The sequence below is a fragment of the Podarcis tiliguerta genome, assembly GCF_965153285.1.
Source record: "Podarcis tiliguerta genome assembly, chromosome: 16".
Classification (NCBI taxonomy): Eukaryota; Metazoa; Chordata; class Lepidosauria; order Squamata; family Lacertidae; genus Podarcis; species Podarcis tiliguerta.
This window is the reverse complement of record NC_139549.1, coordinates 14,485,662-14,507,376: the sequence shown is the minus strand read 5'-3', so window position 1 is coordinate 14,507,376 and position 21,715 is coordinate 14,485,662. Positions and strand designations below refer to the sequence as shown.

The window sequence follows — 21,715 nt, the reverse complement described above, 5'->3', positions numbered from 1 at the left end:
AACTAAGGCCCGGGGGCCAGATCCGGCCCAATCGCCTTCTAAATCCAGCCCATGGATGGTCCGGGAATCAGTGTGTTTTTACATGAGTAGAATGTGTCCTTTTATTTAAAATGCGTCTCTGGGTTATTTGTGGGGCACAGGAATTCGTTCATTGTTTTTCCCCCAAAATATAGTCCGGCCACCGACAAGGTCTGAGGGACAGTGGACTGGCCCCCTGCTGAAAAAGTTTGCTGACCCCTGATCTAGTTCAGCTCCCTGCAATACAAGAATCTCAACTAAAGCAGCCATCCCAGACCCTCCAAGTATCCTTATTGTCCAGGGACGTCCGTGATTTAGAGAAGCTGTTTCGGTTTCTGATTTGAACCCGGAATGTCCTGCTTTTCCTTAGGATGTCTCTATCTTCATCGGAGAAATGTTGGAGGCTACGGCATCCACAGACCCACCCACACTCCAGACCCTTTGAACAGTAAGGTCTAGGATAGAGGGCTCACCCTGTCCCAGCCCACAGCCCTCCAGGTTCAGCCCTCTCCCCAACACTGGGACCCATCAGCTCTCAGGCAGTTCAGGCAGGTGGCATGAGCCATGAGTTTCAGAGATGTTCTGCCGTTTCCAAATACTGTATGCCTGTGGCAGCACGGCACTGATTTATTGATCAGATGGAGAGCTGCTGCCCCCTGCTGGTGGGTTTATAGGACTTCAACGTGACAACTTGTGTTGGTTCTCCTAACAGCATGGTTTCGCAGGGATGGGAGGTTCCCCACAAATGTGGTATAAACAAGGAAATAAAGAAAATGTCGTAAGTTTTTAATAACCGAAACAGATGGAACAGAGATGCGGAGGGAGAGGAGGGGATCATTCCAGGAAGAGGGAAAGAAAGGAAAGAAGGAGGGAAGAAGGAAAGAAGGAAAGAGGGAGAGGGAGAGGGAGAGAGAGAGAGGGAGGGAGAGAGAGAGAGAGAGAGAGGGAGAGAGAGAGAAATCCTTCCACACTTCTAGCCAGACCTGGAATAGTGCAAAGCCAAGTAATCTGACTGAAAGGCCAGCAAAAATCCAGACTGGAAGGCAAAGTTTCTTACAAACTCTTGCAGTGGATCCAGACTTGAAAGCTGACCAGGCAGCAGTAGGAAGAAAACACAAGCAAATGCTATTAAAAGCTTGCTGGGCCAGAAAGCTCCTGGAGCTGGAGAGGAGTTCACTGCCGCAGGCTGTTTGGGGTGGGGCAGCAGCTACTGCGGCTTCAGAGCATAGAAGACCCCCCAGCGCTGGTCCCCATCCGCACAGCGCTGCAGCTTCTCCCTCCATCCAGAGGCCAAGGACTCAAACTCGCGCTCTGAGAATTCCTAGGCAGAGAAGAAAGAGGAGAGTCACTCACACTCCCTGGTGGGGTGAAATTTATTGTTTTGTTCTCTTTCTAGGGAGGGGACAGATCTGTCAATTGAGGTTTCTTCCAGTTTCTCGTTTTTCCAAGCATAAGTTCAGTTGTTTCCATCTGCACATCAGTTTGGGGACTTATTTTTAAAGTCCTCGTGAAAATCCATCAGCATTTCAGGACAAATTTCTCCCAACATACACATTTTCTTAAGTATTTTTGCCTAATGCATGCATTTTTGCAAAGGGTCTTTCCCCATATATTTATATTTCCCCTCAAAATGCATTTTTTATGCTTCCTTTCACCAAGGTGTGCATTTTTATGCACACCTTACCATCATTTTTGCATTTTTGTACATGTTGCTTGGTTAGAAACTGCTTTGCAAAATCCAGAAAAGTGCAAATTTCCAAGAATAGCTCTGTTTCAGTTCACATATTGTTCCAGTTAGTGCAAATTAGGTAGGTTCGTCTTTAAAGTCAAACTGAATCATGTTGTTCCCACCCCACCCCTATCACCGTATGGTTTGTTTTTATTTACACTGCTCAGAAATGCTATGATTATGCACAATATAAATGCTGTAAATAAACAGAGAACAAGAAGGAATTGTAAATGTCCTCATGGTGCAGCAGAAATATTTATACTGCCCGCTCTCCGCTCCCTTGGAAGTTTTGCCTAATGTTTGTCTGAAATCTGCTTGCCTGGAGCTCCCACCTGCTGCTTGATTTTTTTTTGGGGGGGGGAAGGATTATTACAATTAATTACACCTATTTGTTGCTCATAAAAGGTCTCGAAGCAACTTACAACTGTAAAAAAAAAAAGAGAGAGACAAGTTCTAAAGCTTAAAACACCATATTCAAAAAGTGCTTCTCCTGCATTTTGATAAAAAGGACAAATCCTGCCTCACCTCCGCCAAAGATGAACACCATAGCATTATTTACTTTGAGTGGCCATAATGCCACATGATATAAAGGACAGATTGTACCCCAGCCTAGGTCACTGGTTCTACTTCGGCCCTTTTCAACTGCTTGCCCAGTCCTCCGAAATGCCCTTGCTCTCTCCCAATATTTGTTTTCGTGGTGCTGTCATTGGTCAGGGCCAGCCCACCTATGAGACAGACTGAAGCAGCTGCCTCAGGCGGCGGAATCCCAAGGCGATTCTCTGCTCCTGCCACCAGAGAAGTGAGAAGCGGCAGAGGCAGCTTCCGACGACATCTTACCACTGCTTCTGCTCGCTTTTCCCCTGTCACCGGAGAAGTGACTCTGGCTTCCAGGTTTCGGCAAGATCTCCCCGGAAGCTGGAAGCCAAAGCCGTGTGACCCTGGTAAGCGAGACTTTGGCAGAGGGGTGATGAAACAGGACAGGCTGCTCCTGCCTGTGCTCCAAGTCTGTCAGTTTTCAACAGGTGTGTGTGTGTGTGTGTGTGTGTGTGTGTGTGTGTGTGTGTGTGTGTGCAGCCACACAGGGAGAGAGACAAGCTCAGCTCTAGGCTGCTTCATCTCCAATCTGCCGACCCACCTGGACAAATTGCTGCCGACTTCTTTCCAGCTCTTGCAGCTCTTGAGTCAAGGCTGACAGCATCCGCTCTGTATAGTCCAACGCCTGGACCTGCCTGAATCCAGCCTCCTGCAGCACCTGGAAGGTGTTGGCAATGAGGATGAGAGGTGAGGGACCTTTCTGAATTCAGCTCTGCCAGAATCAATGGCTCCCACCCGTACCCCACCTGGCCTTTCGGGAGCCTGTTTATACGATCACATTCCCTACAGCAGTGGTTTTCAACCAGTGTGCTGTGGCACCCTAGGGCATGGTAAAGGTAAAGGGACCCCTGACCATTAGGTCCAGTCGCTTTATTGGCCAAGGGAGCCGGCGTACAGCTTCCGGGTCATGTGGCCAGCATGACTAAGCCACTTCTGGCAAACCAGAGCAGCACACGGAAACGCCATTTACCTTCCTGCCGGAGCGGTACCTATTTATCTACTTGCACTTTGATGTGCTTTTGAACTGCTAGGTTGGCAGGAGCAGGGACCGAGCAACGGGAGCTCACCCCGTCGCGGGGATTCGAACTGCCGACCTTCTGATCGGCAAGCCCTAGGCTCTGTGGTTTAACCCACAGCGCCACCCGCGTCTCACCCTAGGGCATAGCTGTCAGCTTTTCCCTTTTTTAAAGGGAAATTCCCTTATTCCGAATAGGATTCTTCACAAGGAAAGGGAAAAGTTGACAGCTATGCCCTAGGGTGCCTTGAATGGTGCTCAGGGGTGCCTTGGGCAACACTGGCCCCTGTCCCTCCTTCTTTCCCTCCCTCCTCTGATGCCCTCTCACGTCTCTGCCTCCCAAAGGCTTGCACAGCTGTTTGTTGCAGCGGCCTTGGCTACAAGCTCCCCAGGCGAATGGTGCCTCTGGCGCTGGCCAAGGGGTGCTGGTTGCCAGGAGCTGAGGTGGCTTCGGAGTAAGCAAGCAAGCAGGTGAGGGAGCCCAGCCAGCCAGCCCTCCAGCCCATGCTGTTGGGAATGGACAGACCCTGGTGGGGCAGTGTGAGGAGACACCTCTCTTTGGGGTGGGCGTGGGGAGCAGCTCAGAGACCAGGAGTGGCAGCAGCGGCTGGCCAAAGGACTCCCAAGGAGAGGGGAGGGGAAAAGAGGCTGAGGGAACCCTAAACACAAGGGAGGGTGTTCGAAAAAGGGTGAGAGGCTGTGGGCTCTGCAGGCAAGGGGTGACATAGCTGGGCTCCTGAGCCCCACAGGGGTGCCACAGAAAGAATGCAGTGGGTCAAGGGAGCCTTGGACTCAAAAAGGTTGAAAACCCCTGCCCTAGATTGAAAGCAGCATGTGAAGGACAATCATGAATGATTCTGGATTGAGAAAAGCTATGTTTTGGGGCTACAAATAGGATACGCAGCCTTAATCTAAATAAAACACATGCTATGGCCTTCTTGCTTGCCTGCCTTCTTTCACAAACACACACACACATACCTGGCCATATTCCCAGGGCGTGAGAAGGCTGTAGCCCCTCCGTCTGACGTACTCCGTGAAAGCTTTCGACCAGGTGCGAGGCCCACAGCAATAATCAGAGATGAGAAGCTGCCCGCCTGGCTTCAGCCACGACTAGAGAGGAGAGAGAGAGATGGCTGGATAAGATTTGAGGGCAGAGGGCGCTGGTGGGACAGGATCCAGGATACCATCATTATAATTATAATATTATTTATATATATATATATATATATATATATATATATATATATATATATTCACTCTTTATCCATAGATCTGAGGGAGGTTCACAGCATGGTGTTATAGATTTGCAGGGAAGGGGGGACTCTTTAAACCCTAGAAGTTGGTAAATGGTAGGATTTTGATTGCTTTGAGTACTGAAGGGAAGATTGAGTTTGGATTTGATATCCCGCTTTATCACTATCCGAAGGAGTCTCAAAGCAGCTAGCAATCTCCTTTCCCTTCCTCCCCCACAACAAACACTCTGTGAGGTGAGTGGGGCTGAGAGACTTCAGAGAAGTGTGACTGGCCCAAGGTCACCCAGCAGCTGCATGTGGAGGAGCGGAGATGCAAACCCAGTTCACCAGATTACGAGTCCACTGCTCTTAACCACTACACCACACTGGCTCTGTGGCCAGTGTGGTGGCCAGTGGAAAAATATAGACTAAGCTTTCTTTCCAAGCTAAGGTTTCCCCTGGGAGAGAGGCATTAGCACGACAAAAGGTGATGATGACGCATCTGAGGTGTGCCTGGAAAGCACAAGTCAAAGTGGTTTCCCCCTTGCCCCGTTCCTTGCCTGGGGAAAACCTGCTCTTTAGTGCTAAATTGGAACAAATGTGGATCTGGGGAAAATATGGATTGCTGTTTGCTCCAACTGAACACTAAGGAGCAGTTTTTCCTGGGGGAAGCAGCTGGACAAGCGGAAGTGTGAATAAGCCCTCTGTTATGTTTACATCAAAGGCTGCTTCCTGTTTGTGTGTGTTTCCTCACAGAACTCAGCAGGAAGGAAGATAGGGGCAAAACCAGAATGTGATTGGCTCTATCGCCACCTAATGTCAGCCTCCCTGCCTTCTGCCCTACCTGGGGTTGCCATATTTCAAAAAGCAAAATTCCTAACACCTGCAAAGTTGGTCAGCTTTCTTTTTTAAGGAAGAACCCAAAATTGTTGAGCTTTGGGAGCTGTTTCTGCTGCTTTTTCCTATCGCGTTGCCATACATCCGGGTTTCCCCCCTCACACCATTTTTACACCCGAAAACCAGGGCAGGTCAGGGTTTCTCTGGCCCTCCCAAACCCATTGGGCACGAACCGCTTGTTAAGGGCATTGATAAAATAAAGTACTGCTGTTTCCCATATACTCTGAGCGCTGCTTCATTTTAGGGCACTGGGGGAAAACACAGTTTTTGGATTCCGCCAGAGGGCTGCCCCCAATGATGCGAGGCTGAATTGGTTGTATTTTTCTGCACGTTAAGAGGCAGGAGACTCACCAAGAACTTTGCAAAGAGAGCACTCTTGCCTGGCACATGCAGAACAGTGTCCCGGCTGTAGATGACATCAAATGTGTTCTCTGGGAACGTCCTTCGCGTGGCATTGCCAATTTCAAACTGCACCTAGAAGCAGAGCCAGCACAAGAACGTTTCGGAGTGAAATCCAAACAGCAGCCTCTCCTACTAAGTAGCATTACAGCTGATCCACCTAGGACAGGCATGTCCAAAGTCTGGCCCAGTAGCCTAATCCGGCCCCTGTGGCAGTTAATTTCCTGGGGTAACATCGTAAAAGAAGGTCAACAACTTCAATCCTAAAAAAAAGCTTAGCAACTCTGGTCAGCTCTCACACATGTTCACTTCATCGAATCTGGCCCTCTTTGAAAAAAGTTTGGACACTCCTGGCCTAGGAAGTGTTTTCACCCAAGCTCCCATGAAATGAACAGGAGCTCTGCCCTTTTAGATGGCTGACTTAGAGAGCTACACAACATACATTTTTAGCTCTCCCCCCCTGAATCCTGGGAATTGCTGTTTAGCCCTCACAGAGCTACAATTCCCAGCACCCTTAACAAACTACAGTTCACAGAATATAATTTTTGGGGGGAGGGGGACGGAGTGATGTACTTTTAAATGTATGGTGTGTGCACAGCCTTCACTTGCTTAGCTGCTTCCAGATGGCCTGTTTATCCTGATATCTTTGCAGGGAGATTCAACAATATTGGCTATTGAATGAGCATTCATTTCTGTTCTGCTTTCAGGGAGGTTAAGTGATGTTTCTTCGAAACTAGAATTATCCCACACTTCCCAGTGCTTTTTCCTGTAACTTTCCTTAATGCAAAAAGTCCAGTTTGGGGAAGGGGAAGCAGTTAGGGATGAAGGAATCTGTTAATTTCAGTTTGTCTCAGTTTCTCATTCTTCCAATTTTAAATTCAGTTCTCCGAATTTCCATAGCAATTTGTGATTTTTTAAAAACAATTTAAAGTCTTGATGAATTCCATATCAATTTGTGAATTTTTTTAAAAAAATTTTTTGGATGAATTGCATAGCAATTTGAGAGATTTTTTAAACATTAAAAAATCTTGATGAAAATTCATCAGTATTTTAGTGCAAATTTCTTCCTAATACACACATTTTTGCATTCAGTTTTGTACATATTTTTGCACGTAATTAATATAAAATATATTTGTTGCTTGCATGAATATGCGCATTCTATGCGCACTTGCTGCTGATGTGTGCATGCTTGTACACAGTTTTGGGTTGGAGAACTGCAACTCAAAACTCAGAGAAGTGAGCATTTGTGAAGGACAGCTGTATTCTGGTTTGGGTATCAATTCAAGAAGTGCAAGTTGGGTAGTTTCTCGTTTAAATGCAAACAAAAACGAATCTCTCCCCATCTCTTTGTTGCCCCCAAGCACCAAATCATCTTTAACAGCTTAACATGAATTTGCTGGCATGAGATTGAGCCAGTTTGCTACAGTCTGGATGCCCCTTTAATTCCCTTTAATTAATTTGGAAGGGCTGTAGCTCAGTGGTGGAACATCAGCAATGCATGCAGAAGGTCCCAGGTTCAATCCTAGCATCTCCAGGTAGGGCTGGGAATGTCTACCCTACCTGAAACCCCAGAGAGCCCCCTATCAGTCAGGTGGACCTGAAACAGCTGTAACTAGTATAATAGGGCAGCTTCCTTTGGTTCCCTCTCCCTTTCCCCTCATCATTACCAAGGATCCAGTCTGCTTTTGCGCTCGCTCCAAAGCCAACTCCACCATGTTGTGGGAAAGATCCATGCCCAGGACTTCCACGCCAAACTCCTTGGGAGGAAAGGAAAGAGTCAGGCCACCTCAAGGCTAGATGATAGCTCAAAGATGGGACCATAATCATAGGCTGTTTGTGAACTTATTTTCTTTTAGGTTTACTTAAAATGTGGTGGTCTGGAGGTTTAATGCTTTGAGTTTTATAATGTACATTCTAGGAATGGGAGATCGTTTAATCCTGTTTTGTATGGCCTCCCTTCCTTCCTTCCTTCCTTCCTTCCTTCCTTCCTTCCTTCCTTCCTTTTTCCTTTCTGCTCTCCTCTTTTGCTATATCCTTGCTGTCATATTTTTATGTTGTCACTGCTGAAAAGACCATTAAAAAATTCCCTCCCCGTAAAAAAAATATGGGACCATCATGGAAGAAAACAGGAGCTTCCAGCACTCAGTGGCATAGCGTGAGTTGCCAGTCCCCAGGGCTGCCCAGAGGAGGTGGTGGGAGAGAGGGAAACAGATGGAGAATGCATGCACATTCAGCTGTCTAACAGTATCCGCGCCACCCAGGAGATCACAGCCACAGAGATAAGAAGAGTCGTTCCATTGTCTGGAGAGGTCACTGCGAGAAGTGAGGTTACAGGGAACCAGGCAGAGGGCCTTCTTGGTAGTGGCGCCCGCCTTGTGGAATGCCCTCCCATCAGATGTCAAGGAAATAAACAACTATCTGACTTTTAGAAGACATCTGAAGGCAGCCCTGTTTAGAGAAGTTTTTAATGTTTGAAGTTTTATTCTGTTTTAGTCCTCTGTTGGGAGCCATCCAAAGTGGCTGGGGAAACCCAGCCAGGTGGGCGGGGTATAAATAATAAAATTATTATTATTATTATTATTATTATTATTAGTTTGCATGGAGAAGCTGTTTTCAACAGAGCCCAGCGATGGAAGCGCTTAGCTGCACTGAGGCAGCACCGGATGTTGAAATTTTGTGCCCCTAACAATTTTGTGCCCGGGCCAACCACCCCACGCTACGTCACTGCCAGCACTAGAGTCTTAAGTCAGCCCTACTCATTGCAGTAATCTGATGTCTAGGTTAGATGACTGCAAGGTGTTAGACGTGGGGCTGCCTCTGAAGACAGTTCAGCTGGTGCAGAATTCAGTGGCCAGGTTGCTCACTGGGGCAAGGCGGTTTGAGCATATTACACCGATCTCGGCCCAAGCTACCAGTCAGTTTCCAGGCCCAAGTCAAAGTGCTGGTTTTGACCTATAAAACCTTAAATAGACTTCATGGAAGATACAGCTATCAGTATCTACTAGCTGGGATGGCTGTGTTCCAGCCTCTGAATACCAGTTGCTGGAAATTGCAGGTGAAGAGAGTTGCAGCGGCACTTCTCCTGCTTGGGGGCTTCCTATAGACATCTGGGGGTCACCGTGAGAACAGGATGCTGGACTAAATGGACTTTGGGCCTGATCCAGCAGACAGGCTTTTCTTATGCTCACAGCCAACCCATGTTTTCTGGGATAAGGGACATGGATGGCATGCATGTCAAAAAGGCCATACAGTCTGATAGAAGATGGAATGGTGGCTGATGATGCAATACTGTGACGTCACAAGTTGCACTCTTGCATCATTCCTTCTTGTCCGCTGCTCTGTAAACCTGGGATGGGGAATCTGTGGCCCTCCAGAAGCTGTGGGGAAGCTAACGTCCATCAGCTCCAGCCAGCCCCTTCCCCCCTGTGTTGGATTTTAGTTGTGTAAGCTCTTTGGGAGTAGAGACCCGTTCTCTTGTACTCTGTGGAAGCACCATGCGACGCTGCCAGGGCCAACCATCGTCACCATTCTTAAAGGTAAAGGGTAAAGGGATCCTTGACCATTAGGTCCAGTCTTGACCGACTCTGGGGTTGCGGCGCTCATCTCGCTTTATTGGCCGAGGGAGCCAGCGTACAGCTTCCGGGTCATGTGGCCAGCATGACTAAGCCACTTCTGGCGAAACAGAGCAGCGCACGGAAACGCCATTTACCTTCCCGCTGGAGCGGTACCTATTTATCTACTTGCACTTTGATGTGCTTTCGAATTGCTAGGTTGGCAGCAGCAGGGACTGAGCAACGGGAGCTCACCCCGTCGCGGGGATTCGAACCGCTGACCTTCTGATTGGCAAGTCCTAGGCCCTGTGGTTTAACCCACAGCGCCACCCGCGTCCTGTCACCATTCTTATTCAAAGGTTTATTTGCGCTTGTACCTTAGCCATGTAGAAGTCACTCCCGCCGAGTCCGCAGCCAACATCCAGCACTCGTAGTCCCTGTTTCAAATCCAGCATCCGTACCAGCTCCTGTAGAGAGATGGGGAAGGGGTAGGCGGATCTCTGGCAGGAGGGCAAGGGCAGTAGCTGAGTGGAAAAGCATTGGCCTTGTGTGTATCAGGAGCTCGCAGGTTCAATCCCAAGTAGGGGTGGGAGAGACCCCTGCCTCAAGCCCTGGAGAGCCACTGCCAGCCAGTGTAGACAGTGCTGAGCTGCATTGACCAGTGGTCTGACTCAGTAATAGACAGTTTCCTATATAAGCCAGTCCTTTATTCAAGACCATGTGGACTAGAAACTTACTTTATTTTGAAGGAAATGTTGAGCATATTTCGAAGGGAATGTTATTATAATTTCCTAATATAGCTCAGTTGGTTAGAGCATGCTGCTGATAAGGCCAAGGATGCAGGTTCGATCCCCGTATGGGGCAGCTGCATACTCCTGCATTGCAGGGGTTGGACTGGATGACCTTTAGGATACCTTCCAACTCTACAATTCTGTGATTTCTATGAATAGAATTTCTCCCCAGCAACTGATGCCCTTGGCAAGTAACTCTGCAGACTTCCCCAACCTGGTGCCCTTGCTAAGAGTCCAGCTCCCACCAGGCCCAGACCACATGACCAGTGGTGAAGGATGATGGGAGCTGCAGTGCAAAACGTCCAGAAGGCACCAGTTTGAGGGAACCTGTTCTCCTATGTTAATAATTTCTGGCATCTTTAGCCTGTTTCCCCAAAGCCTGAGGTCTTGGACCTGCCTGCCACTTCCTTCCCCAGCTCCAGATACCTTGGTGGTTGTGAGGCCTCCGGTGCTGACGAACCCAGGCCCAAAGACCCACTCGTAGCGACGGATGTTGCGGGTGGCATACTGCTCGCTGTCTAGAAACTTCTGGAAGGTGTCGTATCCCCAGGTGGCCTCGGGGTTTCGGGGGACTTTCTGGAGAAGCCAGCATACCTGGTTGCGGTTTTGCTTCCTCTGTGAAAAGGAGCGTAAGCCAGAAACGGGCATTCCCATCATCTCATTTTTGCTTTTTGAATTTTAAAACAAGTTTCTAGTCCCCAAGATCCTGGCAAACTGCGAGAGCCCCTGACCAAGCCACCAGGGTAGAGCCCGGAGCCTAAGAAGTAAAGCGCTGGGAAGGATTAAATTCTGAGCAGCGGATGGAAAATTATAAATAATAGTAACGAAAGTACTGTGGAATAAATAATAAGCGTAAGGAAGAATAGAAGGGTGGGAACAACAACACCGTGAAAGAAGGGTGGGAGGTCAACTTATAAATTATGTATTAAATCTGATGTTAATTTATATTTTAAAAAATGAAACTAAATAAAAATTAAGTGGCAAAAAAGCCACACCCTTCGATTTGGGGGCCCTGCCCTATCGTTGGGCAAGCAGGGTATTGGACCCCAAACCATAGCCTGCCCTCAGCCAGCCAGCCCCTACCTGTTTGCCTCCTTACTTCCATCCTGTCCAGGGACTGTCACTACCTGTCAACTTCCTTCTCCTGAGTCTCAATGCTGCTGCTCTTGTAGAACTCAACAGGGCGGAGGCAGAACTAAAACCAACTGGCTCTCGCCTGCTGTTGGTGCTGCCTCCACCTGCTATGGGCGTCCTCTACTTCCCATCCCACCAGTTCCAACGGGCACCAGATGCCATCGCTGCCCGATGACATCCTATTCAGGGGTGGCTGTGGTTGCATGGAAGGCCCTCTGCACGTGCTCCTGTGCTCCTCCGCATGTGGCGCAGCTTCAGAGCAGAAGGGCGGGAAGGGAAGAGGCGGTTACCTTGATGTAAGTTTGCACCGATCGGGACATGACTATCTCAAATCCGTAGAGCTCGTCCCCGCACGTCTGATGGGCTGAAGTGAAGAGGTGATTGTATTTTGCAGGCGCTCGATAAAGAGTGGGGTTGAAGGCCCTTGGCTGGTCTCCTGCGGGGGAAAAGATGCTAATAGGATTGGGAGCTTGATGCTTGGCAACCAACCAGGGCCGGATTTAGGTTTGATGAGGCCCTAAGCTACTAAAAGTAATGGGGCCCTTTAATATGTCCAGCTGTCCTTTGTCAACAACAAATTGTTGCTGTTTTTTGTGTTGAATATATGCTATATGGTAATTTATAGGACCTAATAGGTATCTAAAGCCATTTGCACATGCAGAATGGAGGCACCCTATATATAGAAATGAGCAAACCAGGGATATTTTAGGGACTAGGCTAGCAGGCGGGGCCCATTTCTTACATCATAGGAGCCTACACAAAACACTGTTGCTGTATGTAAATTTTATTTGTTTTTGATCTTATATTTTGGAAATGTACATCCAGTGGGTTCCCCCCCCCCAAGAGAGCAGGGGCTTAAACTATAGCTTGTTTAGCTTATACGTAAATCCGGCACTGAATCTAACCTCTGCAATGGATTCAGAGTTCAGGGCTGGGCAAAGTGGTTGGGCTAGAGGCCTTGTGCCTTTTTTTGTGCTAGGAGCAGCTTTAGTCCCAAGGTTGTAAACAACATCCCCAAGTGTCTACATTTGACAAAATAGAGTCCTTTGTTTCCTTGCCTAATGAATAGGTAATGAAGGAAAGACCATACATGGTATAATTAGTTGTGTTGTGTTGTAACTTTAGATTGGAGGAAGTTTATACATATGTATTGCTTAATAGATAACAGCTACCTATGTTAAGGATGGGACGCGGGTGGCGCTGTGGGTAAAACCTCAGCGCCTAGGACTTGCCGATCGTCAGGTCAGCGGTTCGAATCCCCGTGGCGGGGTGCGCTCCCGTCGTTCGGTCCCAGCGCCTGCCAACCTAGCAGTTCGAAAGCACCCCCGAGTGCAAGTAGACAAATAGGGACCGCTTACCAGCGGGAAGGTAAACGGCGTTCCGTGTGCTGCGCTGGCTCGCCAGATGCAGCTTGTCACACTGGCCACGTGACCGGGAAGTGTCTCCGGACAGCGCTGGCCCCCGGCCTCTTAAGTGAGATGGGCGCACAACCCTAGAGTCGGACACGACTGGCCCGTAAGGGCAGGGGTACCTTTACCTTTTATGTTAAGCAGGCCCCACCCATTTTGGCTTGCTCAGCTTTTGGAGAGAGCCTGTTTATGACCTCCAGGTTTGTTAAATGCATTCCTCCTTGATTCCTGTTTATTTAGCCTAAAACTTGTATGCATGCTCAAGTACAGTGGTACCTCGGGTTAAGTACTTAATTCATTCCGGAGATCCGTACTTAACCTGAAACTGTTCTTAACCTGAAGCACCACTTTAGCTAATGGGCCCTCCTGCTGCTGCCGTGCCGCCGGAGCACAATTTCTGTTCTCATCCTGAAGCAAAGTTCTTAACCTGAAGCACTATTTCTGGGTTAGCAGAGTCTGTAACCTGAAGTGTATGTAACCCGAGGTACCACTGTAGTTCTTTGTCGTTAAAATGATTCCTCAGAGGAAATCTGATTGGTTCTTACAAACACTGTGTAAGAATTCTTTTGTTAATAAAAACAGCCTGGACAAGGGAGTGGCTATTCACACTCCCAAAGTCTTGCTGGCGAAGCTTCGTATCTATTTTATTAATCAGGGTCCAGTCCTTGCCTTCGCCTTCAGAATGCAACAGGAGAGTGATTCCACTGAGCCATTATTGCTAGCAATAAACACCCTTTGTTTTCTCACCGCCACATGGAGATTTCCCTCAGCCTCAAAGGTTAATTTTGCTACAGGGGCATTTCTTAACTGCACCACCCACTGAATGTCAACTCCACTTATGGACCTTCCAGGGTCTCTTGAGAACTGGTCTCCTTTGCTCTGCCCCCTCACCTATTGGAACTACTGACCAGACTGGTAGAAGCAGGATTCCCGGAAGAAAAGTTGCCCTCCTGGACGCAACCAGAGAAGCATCTTCTGGGCCACGTCACTCACTTCGGTATCCGACAGGTACATGAAAAGCCAGTTGGAGAATATGAGGTCGAAGCTACGGGGGGGAGGAGAAGAGAGAAAGGCTAAAGCTTTCTGGGAGGTGATATATAATGAATTGAAAAGGATGTTTAAAACAACGTTTGTATAAAAACAACAACCCAGAAGCTTTTCTTAGGGACAGAACTACCTAAACTGTGTAGAAACTGATTCATGTATAGTAGCAAGAATATTACTCACCTCAAAACAGAAAGAAGCAGAAGTCCCAGCAAAGGAAGAATGGATACAAAAAACTTATGGAATATGCAGAAATGGCAAAAATTACCGGAACAATAAGAAATCAAGATAACAAACTTTTTAAATAAAAGAATGGAAATGGTTTGTTGGATATTTCGAGATTGTAAATTGTAAACAGGTAAGAACATTGTCAGGGTTATTGTAATAACCTGCAGTTTCGTAAGAGTATATATTGAAAGTAGATGATTAAATGAGCAAATTAAGTTAATTTGGATATGCAGAAGATATTAAAAATAAATTTAAGGGACCGCAGGAAGAGGGGGAAGGAAGTCGAGTTTTGAAATGTTAAAATGATTTTAAAATTTGTGAAATGTATAAACCTGAAAAGCATAAATAAAATTTAAAGAAGAAGAAGAGAGAAATCACTGTGAATCCTGCAAGGCCTGCTCCTTGCTTGCCTGGTCCATTCCCACCAGGCCTGAGAGGCCCTGACCGACTCCAGCTATAAAGGCTGCGTTGATGGGAGCTTGTATGAAGGAGAACCAGAGAGGTTCCATTTTGCCTCAGATAATAGGCATTAGCTCGGATCAAGACAAACAGAACGTTGGCCTTCTCGGCGGTTAGCCTCCTCTGTAACTTTTCCACCTCAAAAGAACACCATACCCTCTGAGATTCCGGGGACAAAAACTGGGACGCTTCTTTTTTCTTTTTGGGTCCTGAGCTCTCGCGCATGCGCAAGGGCGCAAGACCAAAAGATGCTCGCTTTTTGTTCCCGCAAGACCAAAAAACAAGCGGCTTTCATTCTAGTGCTCTGGCGCAAGCCAGCTGACACGCACTAGAGCACCACACCCCAAAAATAGGACATTCCAGGATCCAATCAGAAGCCAGGATTGGCTTCTGCGATTCCGGGATATCTTGCTTGTATTGGGACTATTAAGCGGTATGTAACACTACGATGTATAGTCAGCAGAAAGCTGGCCCAAAGCTGATAAGCATCCTGGCACCCCATCACATACAAATTTAGCTCTTGCCCTCCCACTTCCCTCAAAAATGTACTGACAAGCAAACTAAGCGAAAGCTGCCAGACGTCCCATCACCCCCTAACCTGTGTACCAAGCCAGAGTAACTGCTAGTTTTGCAAGATGAGATAAGACAAAAATAAGTAGTTTTAGGTTGCCATGGGGATCGCTTGCACTAAATGACAATAGAAGTGTAGCGAGTATTAACATATGGAGTTAACTGTATAAATTGTGCGAAAAGATGAGCAGGATTTGGAACTTGGTGCCTTTTTTCTCCAGTCTGAAGAAATCTTTTCTTTTACCCCCACTCTGGTGTGATTATTGACTTGTCACCCCAGCATTGGACCATTGCATCTGAAGCTCAGGATGTCTAGAGACCTTCAGGGTGGGGGTCCTTCACCCCATGGGCTTGATTAGACCCACCAGCTCTTTCCATTTGGCTCACAAGGCCCCCCAAAAGAGAGAGAAAAAGTATAATAAATCGCCAGTGAAATCAACAATAAAATCTGTTTCTACCTCTGGCTTGGCAACTGAAGGCTGGTAACGTCGGCCTGTAGGAAATCCACGTTTGGCAGGTGTCCGTTCTCTTGTCGGTTGTGCGCCAGGAAGCTCTCCATGAAATCCACAGCTGTGACATGGTGCGCCAGCTTCGCAAGAGCTGCTGTGAACCGGCTGACAGAAAAGCAGGGAGAGGGAGGTCTTAGGCCTCAAACCCAACAAGCACATTTCTCCTCTACTCTTCCCCTTGTCCCTGAAATGGGCAATAATAATAATAATAATAATTTAGTTATATCCCACCCTTTCCAGCCGAAGTCAGGCTCAGAGGGCCTGTTTTTGCCTCATTTGAGACTGTTTTGAGAGCTAGTGTGGTGTAGTGGTTAAGAGCGGTAGTCTCCTAATCTGGTGAACCGGGTTCGCGTCTCCGCTCCTCCACATGCAGCTGCTGGGTGACCTTGGGCCAGTCACACTTCTCTGAAGTCTCTCAGCCTCACCAACCTCACAGAGTGTTTGTTGTGGAGGAGGAAGGGAAAGGAGAATGTTAGCCGCTTTGAGACTCCTTCGGGTAGTAATAAAGTGGGATATCAAATCCAAACTCTTCTTCTTCTTCATTGCGTTGGCAGCACATTTTCCAAGGCATCTGGGGTTCCCCCAGGGGTGAGCGCAAGGAAAGGGGCTCTAGGATGTGCAAAATTGCTGGATTTGACATAGCAGTTTCAGCTGCTTCCAAGAGGTGGAGAACTTCAGGCCCAGGGGCCAGATGCGGCCCTACAGAGCTCTCTGTCTGCTGGGATTCTCCCCAAGGGCCCTGCCCACCACAGGGATGTGGCCCTTGGCATGTTGCTTAGAAGGGAATGTGGCCCTCAAGCTAGAAGAAGCTTCCCCATCTTTGCAATAGAGTGAAGCAACTGCCACAGATGTTATTTAACAATGACTTAACAATGTGTGGTCTGTTCAATGCAAGAGGAGTGCTGTATGCAAGTGAATGGGATAAAAGGCTCTAACAGCCTGTATTCCTAACACTATTCTACTGCTTGCTTTTGTGAATTTAAACTCTGCTACCAGGGCCCCTCTCCTGCTGGAGAATGAGTTTAGCCGCACGTTTTGAATCCAGGCACCTAGCAGATTCTTTCATTATTTACCCTACACACGTCGATCACAGGGATTCTATTTTCCTCCCACAAGACAGGTGTGCTCTGCAGCCTGCCCTGTGCCAAGACAGTTGGCCGCCTGAAGCAAAGGACTCTCCCTATCTGCTGGCTGAGGCAGCTGCCTCCCTCTGCCCAATGGTAGAGATGGTTCTGCTGGAAATGAAACAACAGGATTTGCATAGCTGAAGGAGGGGGGGGGAGAGACTGCAGGACTTCTGGGTTCCCCTCTGGCCCTGGAAGGACAGTAGAAATCCTTGGGGCTTTATTGCATTATTACAGCTTTATCTGCGGAAAGGAAAATGAGGCATTGTGTGCGAAAGGGGGAGGGAGAGATGGCTTGACCAGACTTTGGCCTGGGAGAAGTAGGGTCATCACCTGCTCCCTGCACTAAGACTCACCCTATGCCTGCTCCCAGTTCCAACACGTCCTGTCCTTTCAGGCAAGGCAAGAGGGCCATGATCTCTGGGGTGTCTTCCTGTGTGAGTTGCTGGGCCCCTGAATCCAGCATCATCTCCTGCACTGAGGAGTTTTGCGAATGTTCTTCCCAGAACTTCCGCATCCTCAGACGAGGCGAAGTTTCTGCTGCTGTGGGAGCAGGTAAGAAAGCAGCGGCTCATTTATTTCCCCCAATTTTATCTCCTCCCTTTTCTGCCCCACCCCCACCCCCAACAGTTCATTCTCCCAACAGCCCTGAGAGGAGGAGAGGAGGAGACGAAGAGAATCACCCAGTGAGCTTCATGGCGGAGTAAGGATTTGTACCTAAAGAGGATATTCTCTTGACTTAACAGAAAGAGAAAAATGGCAAGAATATATTATATTATCACAGAATCGTAGAATTGTAGAGTTGGAAGGGACGCCAAGGAATCTCAGCTAAGGTACTGTGACGGATGGCCATTATATTATATATTTCATAAAATGTATACACTGCTTGTAAAGGTACCTTTACCTTTAAATGGGACGCGGGTGGCGGTGTGGGTAAAAGCCTCAGCGCCTAGGGCTTGCCGATCGAAAGGTCGGCGGTTCGAATCCCTGCGGCGGGGTGCGCTCCCGCTGTTCGGTCCCAGCGCCTGCCAACCTAGCAGTTCGAAAGCACCCCTGGGTGCAAGTAGATAAATAGGGACCGCTTACTAGCGGGAAGGTAAACGGTGTTTCCGTGTGCGGCTCTGGCTCGCCAGAGCAGCGATGTCACGCTGGCCACGTGACCCGGAAGTGTCTCCGGACAGCGCTGGCCCCCGGCCTCTTTGAGTGAGATGGGCGCACAACCCTAGAGTCTGTCAAGACTGGCCCGTACGGGCAGGGGTACCTTTACCTTTATACACTGCTTGCAAAAACAACAACTAAGAAAAGCCTTACAAAAGATTATTAAATCCCTCCTTTCTTCCAAGCACCTCAAGGGGGGCATATAAATGGTTTAGCCCCTTCCCATTATATCCAGTGCTTTTTTTCTAAAAAAAATATGTTTAGGGGTACTCTCATTTTGACTCAAGAAAATCACCATTTTATAGTTCAAATCGGGGGAAATAAATACAGTAAATGGACAAAAGGCCACCATCAGGGGGTAGCAACGGAACTGACGATTCACTGTGCTAGAGAAGAAACTAAAAATTTACTTTTTTTTAGTTTCTTCTCCCATTAGACTCACAAAATGTTTAGGGGTATGCATACCCCTCTCACCCCCCCCCCCCAGAAAAAAAAAACACTGATTATATCCCACATAAAAACCCTCCCCAACATGAGTGCCAATGAGGGTTCTCCCAGGTTTGGTAAACAGCATGGGAGCCACTGCTCCAAGAACATAGCCAGGATTTATGTGGGGGTGGGGGTGGCTGGACACGTCCACCTGTCCTGTTCCAGAACCGAGCGACCTGCAACGCGATTGGTCAGTTCGCCAATTGCCTCGCCGGAATGCGCCGCAACATCTTCCATGTGACCTCAGCAAGCATTTCAGTTTCAAACAGTCTGATCGTTCATAGTTTTAGTTAAGTGTTTTTATTTATTTACTTGATTTTATTTTTTGGGGTGGGGGAGCAATGGCAAGCTTATGAGTTAGCAAGGCAGAAAGCGGGGGGTGGGGTGTGTGCAACATTTGAGGAGGCCTTTGGGTGGTAGATGGTGGTGATGCTGCAGGAGAAAGTTCACAGGAAAGGATGCACCAGCGATGTGCCCATGTGTCGTGCAATGGCTAAGAACCCAAGGCAAGAACAAGGAGTCGGTGCTGGATTTGGGAAGAAGACAGAAAGCCATGCTGAGATTAAAAGAGGAGCGTCCCTTTGATGCCAGAGGCCAGAGGACTTTGGCAGCAGACGGCTGGACAGGGGAGAGAGGATCGAGGTGAGAGGTTGAAACAGCAAAGAGGAGAAAATAGTTCAAACAAGAGACAACTAAGGTGTCTGCCGAGGGGACTTAGAAAACCCTCCTGAGACCTCAGTTTCTTTTATGAAGTATTTGGGGTGTACCGTATTTTTCGCTCTATAAGACGCACCAGACCACAGGACGCACCTAGTTTTTGGAGGAGGAAATTCTGAATCTCAGAAGCCAGAACAGCAAGAGGGATCGCTGTGCAGTGAAAGCAGCAATCCCTCTTGCTGTTCTGGCTTCTGGGATAGCTGCGCAGCCTGCATTCGCTCCATAAGACGCACACACATTTCCCCTTACTTTTTAGGAGGGGAAAAGTGAGTCTTATAGAGCAAAAAATACGGTAGATGACAGTGTGCCCTGTTGCCATATTCCAGGCTTCTCTCTTCCTTCTGTGCCTTTGGGAAGCCAAGAAAGAAACCCCACTAATTTCCACCCACCCTACAAATAGTATTTGCTCCTATTTATTATTATTAGCTTTGAGAAATTCCTCCATTGCAGGGGGTTGAACTAGATGATCCTCGTGGTCCCTTCCAATTCTTCTATATTTCTGGGAGGGATACACCAGAGACCAGATTCAAATTCCCACTGGGTTAGGTAGGATTAGCTGTACTGTACTTTCTCTGTCTCCTAGCCTAGTGAACCTACCTCATGGGATTGTTGTGAGGACAAATGGCGTAAGGCAATGTCTTGGATCCTAGTGGGGCTTCTGCTTGCAGAAGGTGATCACCCCCAACTCCCCCTGCAGCCTCTGGAGTTTGTACTCCCCAGAAATCCCTGCTGGGTTGAGGAACTCTTTCCACCAAAGGCAGCATGGGAGGCAGATCAAGCGGCTGCAGCAGAAATTGGCAAAAATCACCTCCCTCGGCCTTTGGCTAGCAGGATCCCCGCACTGTGTCTCAGTACCACCAATGGATTAAAAGAGCACCTACTTAGGATCCAAGATTACATTTCTTCGCCACCCTGGGCGCTTCTCCTAAGAATTTTTCCTTTTGTGTTGTGCCTTTTAGATTGTAAGCTTGTAGGCAGGGGCTGTCTTGTTTTAGCTGAATGTTATGTAAGCTGTTTTGGAAGCAGAGGGGGGAAACAAATGCTATTAATGATAATGCACATACACTGCTCTGAGCGAGGTGGGAAGGCAAGGGGGAGTTTAAAATGCAATTAAGGCAAACATCCAGGGGCGGAGAGAAATGTACCCAAGAGATGCTCCTTACTCAAACTTGCTTGCCAAAAAATAAAATAAAAATCAACAGCATGCCAAGAAAGGAAGGCTAGATTTCGACAAACTAATGCTAAGGTTGCCTTAGAACTGAGAAGATAACAAGTTATAGGCAGAAAAATGCACCAGGAATTTGAACAACCAAAGGAAAAAAGAAGATGCATTGTGGGGGAGTCAGGATGCAAAGACAGTGATAAGTTAACGATAAGATAAGGGGTGTTTTGCAAGGAGAGATGCTCTAGGTAGCCTTTGAGAACTGAGCATCAAAATGAGGCAGCTACTACAGATGGGCTCCTTCTTAGAAGGCTTGGTCTAAAAACAAGTCACCCCCACACTGTAGGGCAGGGATGGGGAAACTGAGGCCCAGAGGCCCAATGTGGCCCTCCAGAAGTCTATATCTGGCCCCTCATAACTTTCTCCACACGCGACACTGGCACTGCACTCTAATAATGCCCCTTGCTTGCCTGGAAGGAGGCTAGAGAAGGGGGTGGGTGTAGAAACTAGCCTACCATACCAAGGTAAAAATTGCATTCATTTCTTGCCTCTGGCCCCACACATCACTGGTATGTGGCCTAGCAGGGAATGCAGCCCTCAGGCTGAGAAAGAGCCTATGAAGAGCATGCTGGCTAACACTCCAGTGGCCCATCTAGTCCAGCTTCCTGTTTGCACAGTGGCCGCTCAGATGCGCTGATGGGAAACTTGCAAGCAGAACCCAAGCACAAGAGTGCTCTCCCGGCTATGGGTTCCAGCAACTGGCATTCAGAAGCATTACTGCATACCCTCCAACATTTTCCCAATGAAAAATGGGACATCTTATTTCATGATGATGATAATAATAATAATAATAATAATAATAATAATAATAATAATATATTATTTGTATCCTGCCCATCTGACTGGGTTGCCCCAGGCACTCTGGGCAGCTTCCAACATAGATAAAAACATAATGAAACAGTAAACATTTTTTAAGAAAAAAAAATTCTATGTAGGGCTGCTTTCAGATGTCTTCTAAAGGTTGTATAGTTACTTATCTCCTTGGCTCAGGGGTTGCATAACTCCATACCCTCCAACTTTTCTCCAATGAAAATAGGGACGTCTTTAGGAAAAGTGGGACATTCCAGGATCAAATCAGAAACCTGTAAATCCAGGACTGTTACTAGAAAATAGGGACAACTAGAGGGTCCGTTTCTGCCTCTGACCATGGAAGCAGAGCTAGCCATTGATAGTCTTATCTTATCCCTGTTACGTGGGACCTGTTCCTTTTTATTGTACAAGATCTGCATTACTGTTAAAACCTATGTAGGGAGCTTAAGCCCACAACCCAATACCTACTTACTTAGACTCATGGAATTGTAGAGTTGGAAGGGGCCACGAGGCCCTCTAGTCCAACCCCCTGCAATGCAGGAATCTTTTGCCCAACGTGGGACTCGAACCCGCGACCCTGGGGTTAAGCGTCTGGTGCTCTATCCCCAGCAACTGA

The 21,715-nt window shown here is 47.8% G+C and overlaps 1 protein-coding gene and 1 long non-coding RNA gene across 5 annotated transcripts; one reads left to right on the top strand and one right to left on the bottom strand.

Annotated features, from left to right (window-relative positions):
• Positions 1-783: 783 nt before the first annotated feature.
• On the bottom strand, positions 784-20,700 carry LOC310666329 (uncharacterized protein). Of its 3 annotated transcripts, none has more exons than XM_083416984.1 (12): positions 19,665-20,700; positions 17,060-17,246; positions 15,529-15,684; positions 13,678-13,814; positions 11,651-11,796; positions 10,653-10,841; positions 9,813-9,902; positions 7,552-7,641; positions 5,837-5,959; positions 4,335-4,466; positions 2,883-2,999; positions 784-1,339 (listed from the first exon to the last, which is right to left on the bottom strand). In XM_083416984.1, exons 2-12 carry the CDS (start codon positions 17,218-17,220, stop codon positions 1,226-1,228), a joined length of 1,455 nt encoding a protein of 484 aa, XP_083273110.1. In that variant the 5' UTR covers positions 17,221-17,246; positions 19,665-20,700; the 3' UTR covers positions 784-1,225. The 3 variants fall into 3 exon arrangements, with proteins under 3 accessions (XP_083273110.1, XP_083273111.1, XP_083273109.1); XM_083416985.1 differs by lacking the exon at positions 19,665-20,700 and adding an exon at positions 19,457-19,468; XM_083416983.1 differs by lacking the exon at positions 19,665-20,700 and adding an exon at positions 18,758-19,042.
• On the top strand, positions 8,926-17,489 carry LOC310666340. Of its 2 annotated transcripts, XR_014505882.1 has the most exons (4): positions 8,926-9,420; positions 11,409-11,656; positions 13,621-13,777; positions 17,334-17,489. It is a non-coding gene; the product is annotated as an uncharacterized lncRNA (long non-coding RNA). The 2 variants fall into 2 exon arrangements; XR_014505881.1 differs by lacking the exon at positions 11,409-11,656.
• Positions 20,701-21,715: the final 1,015 nt, after the last annotated feature.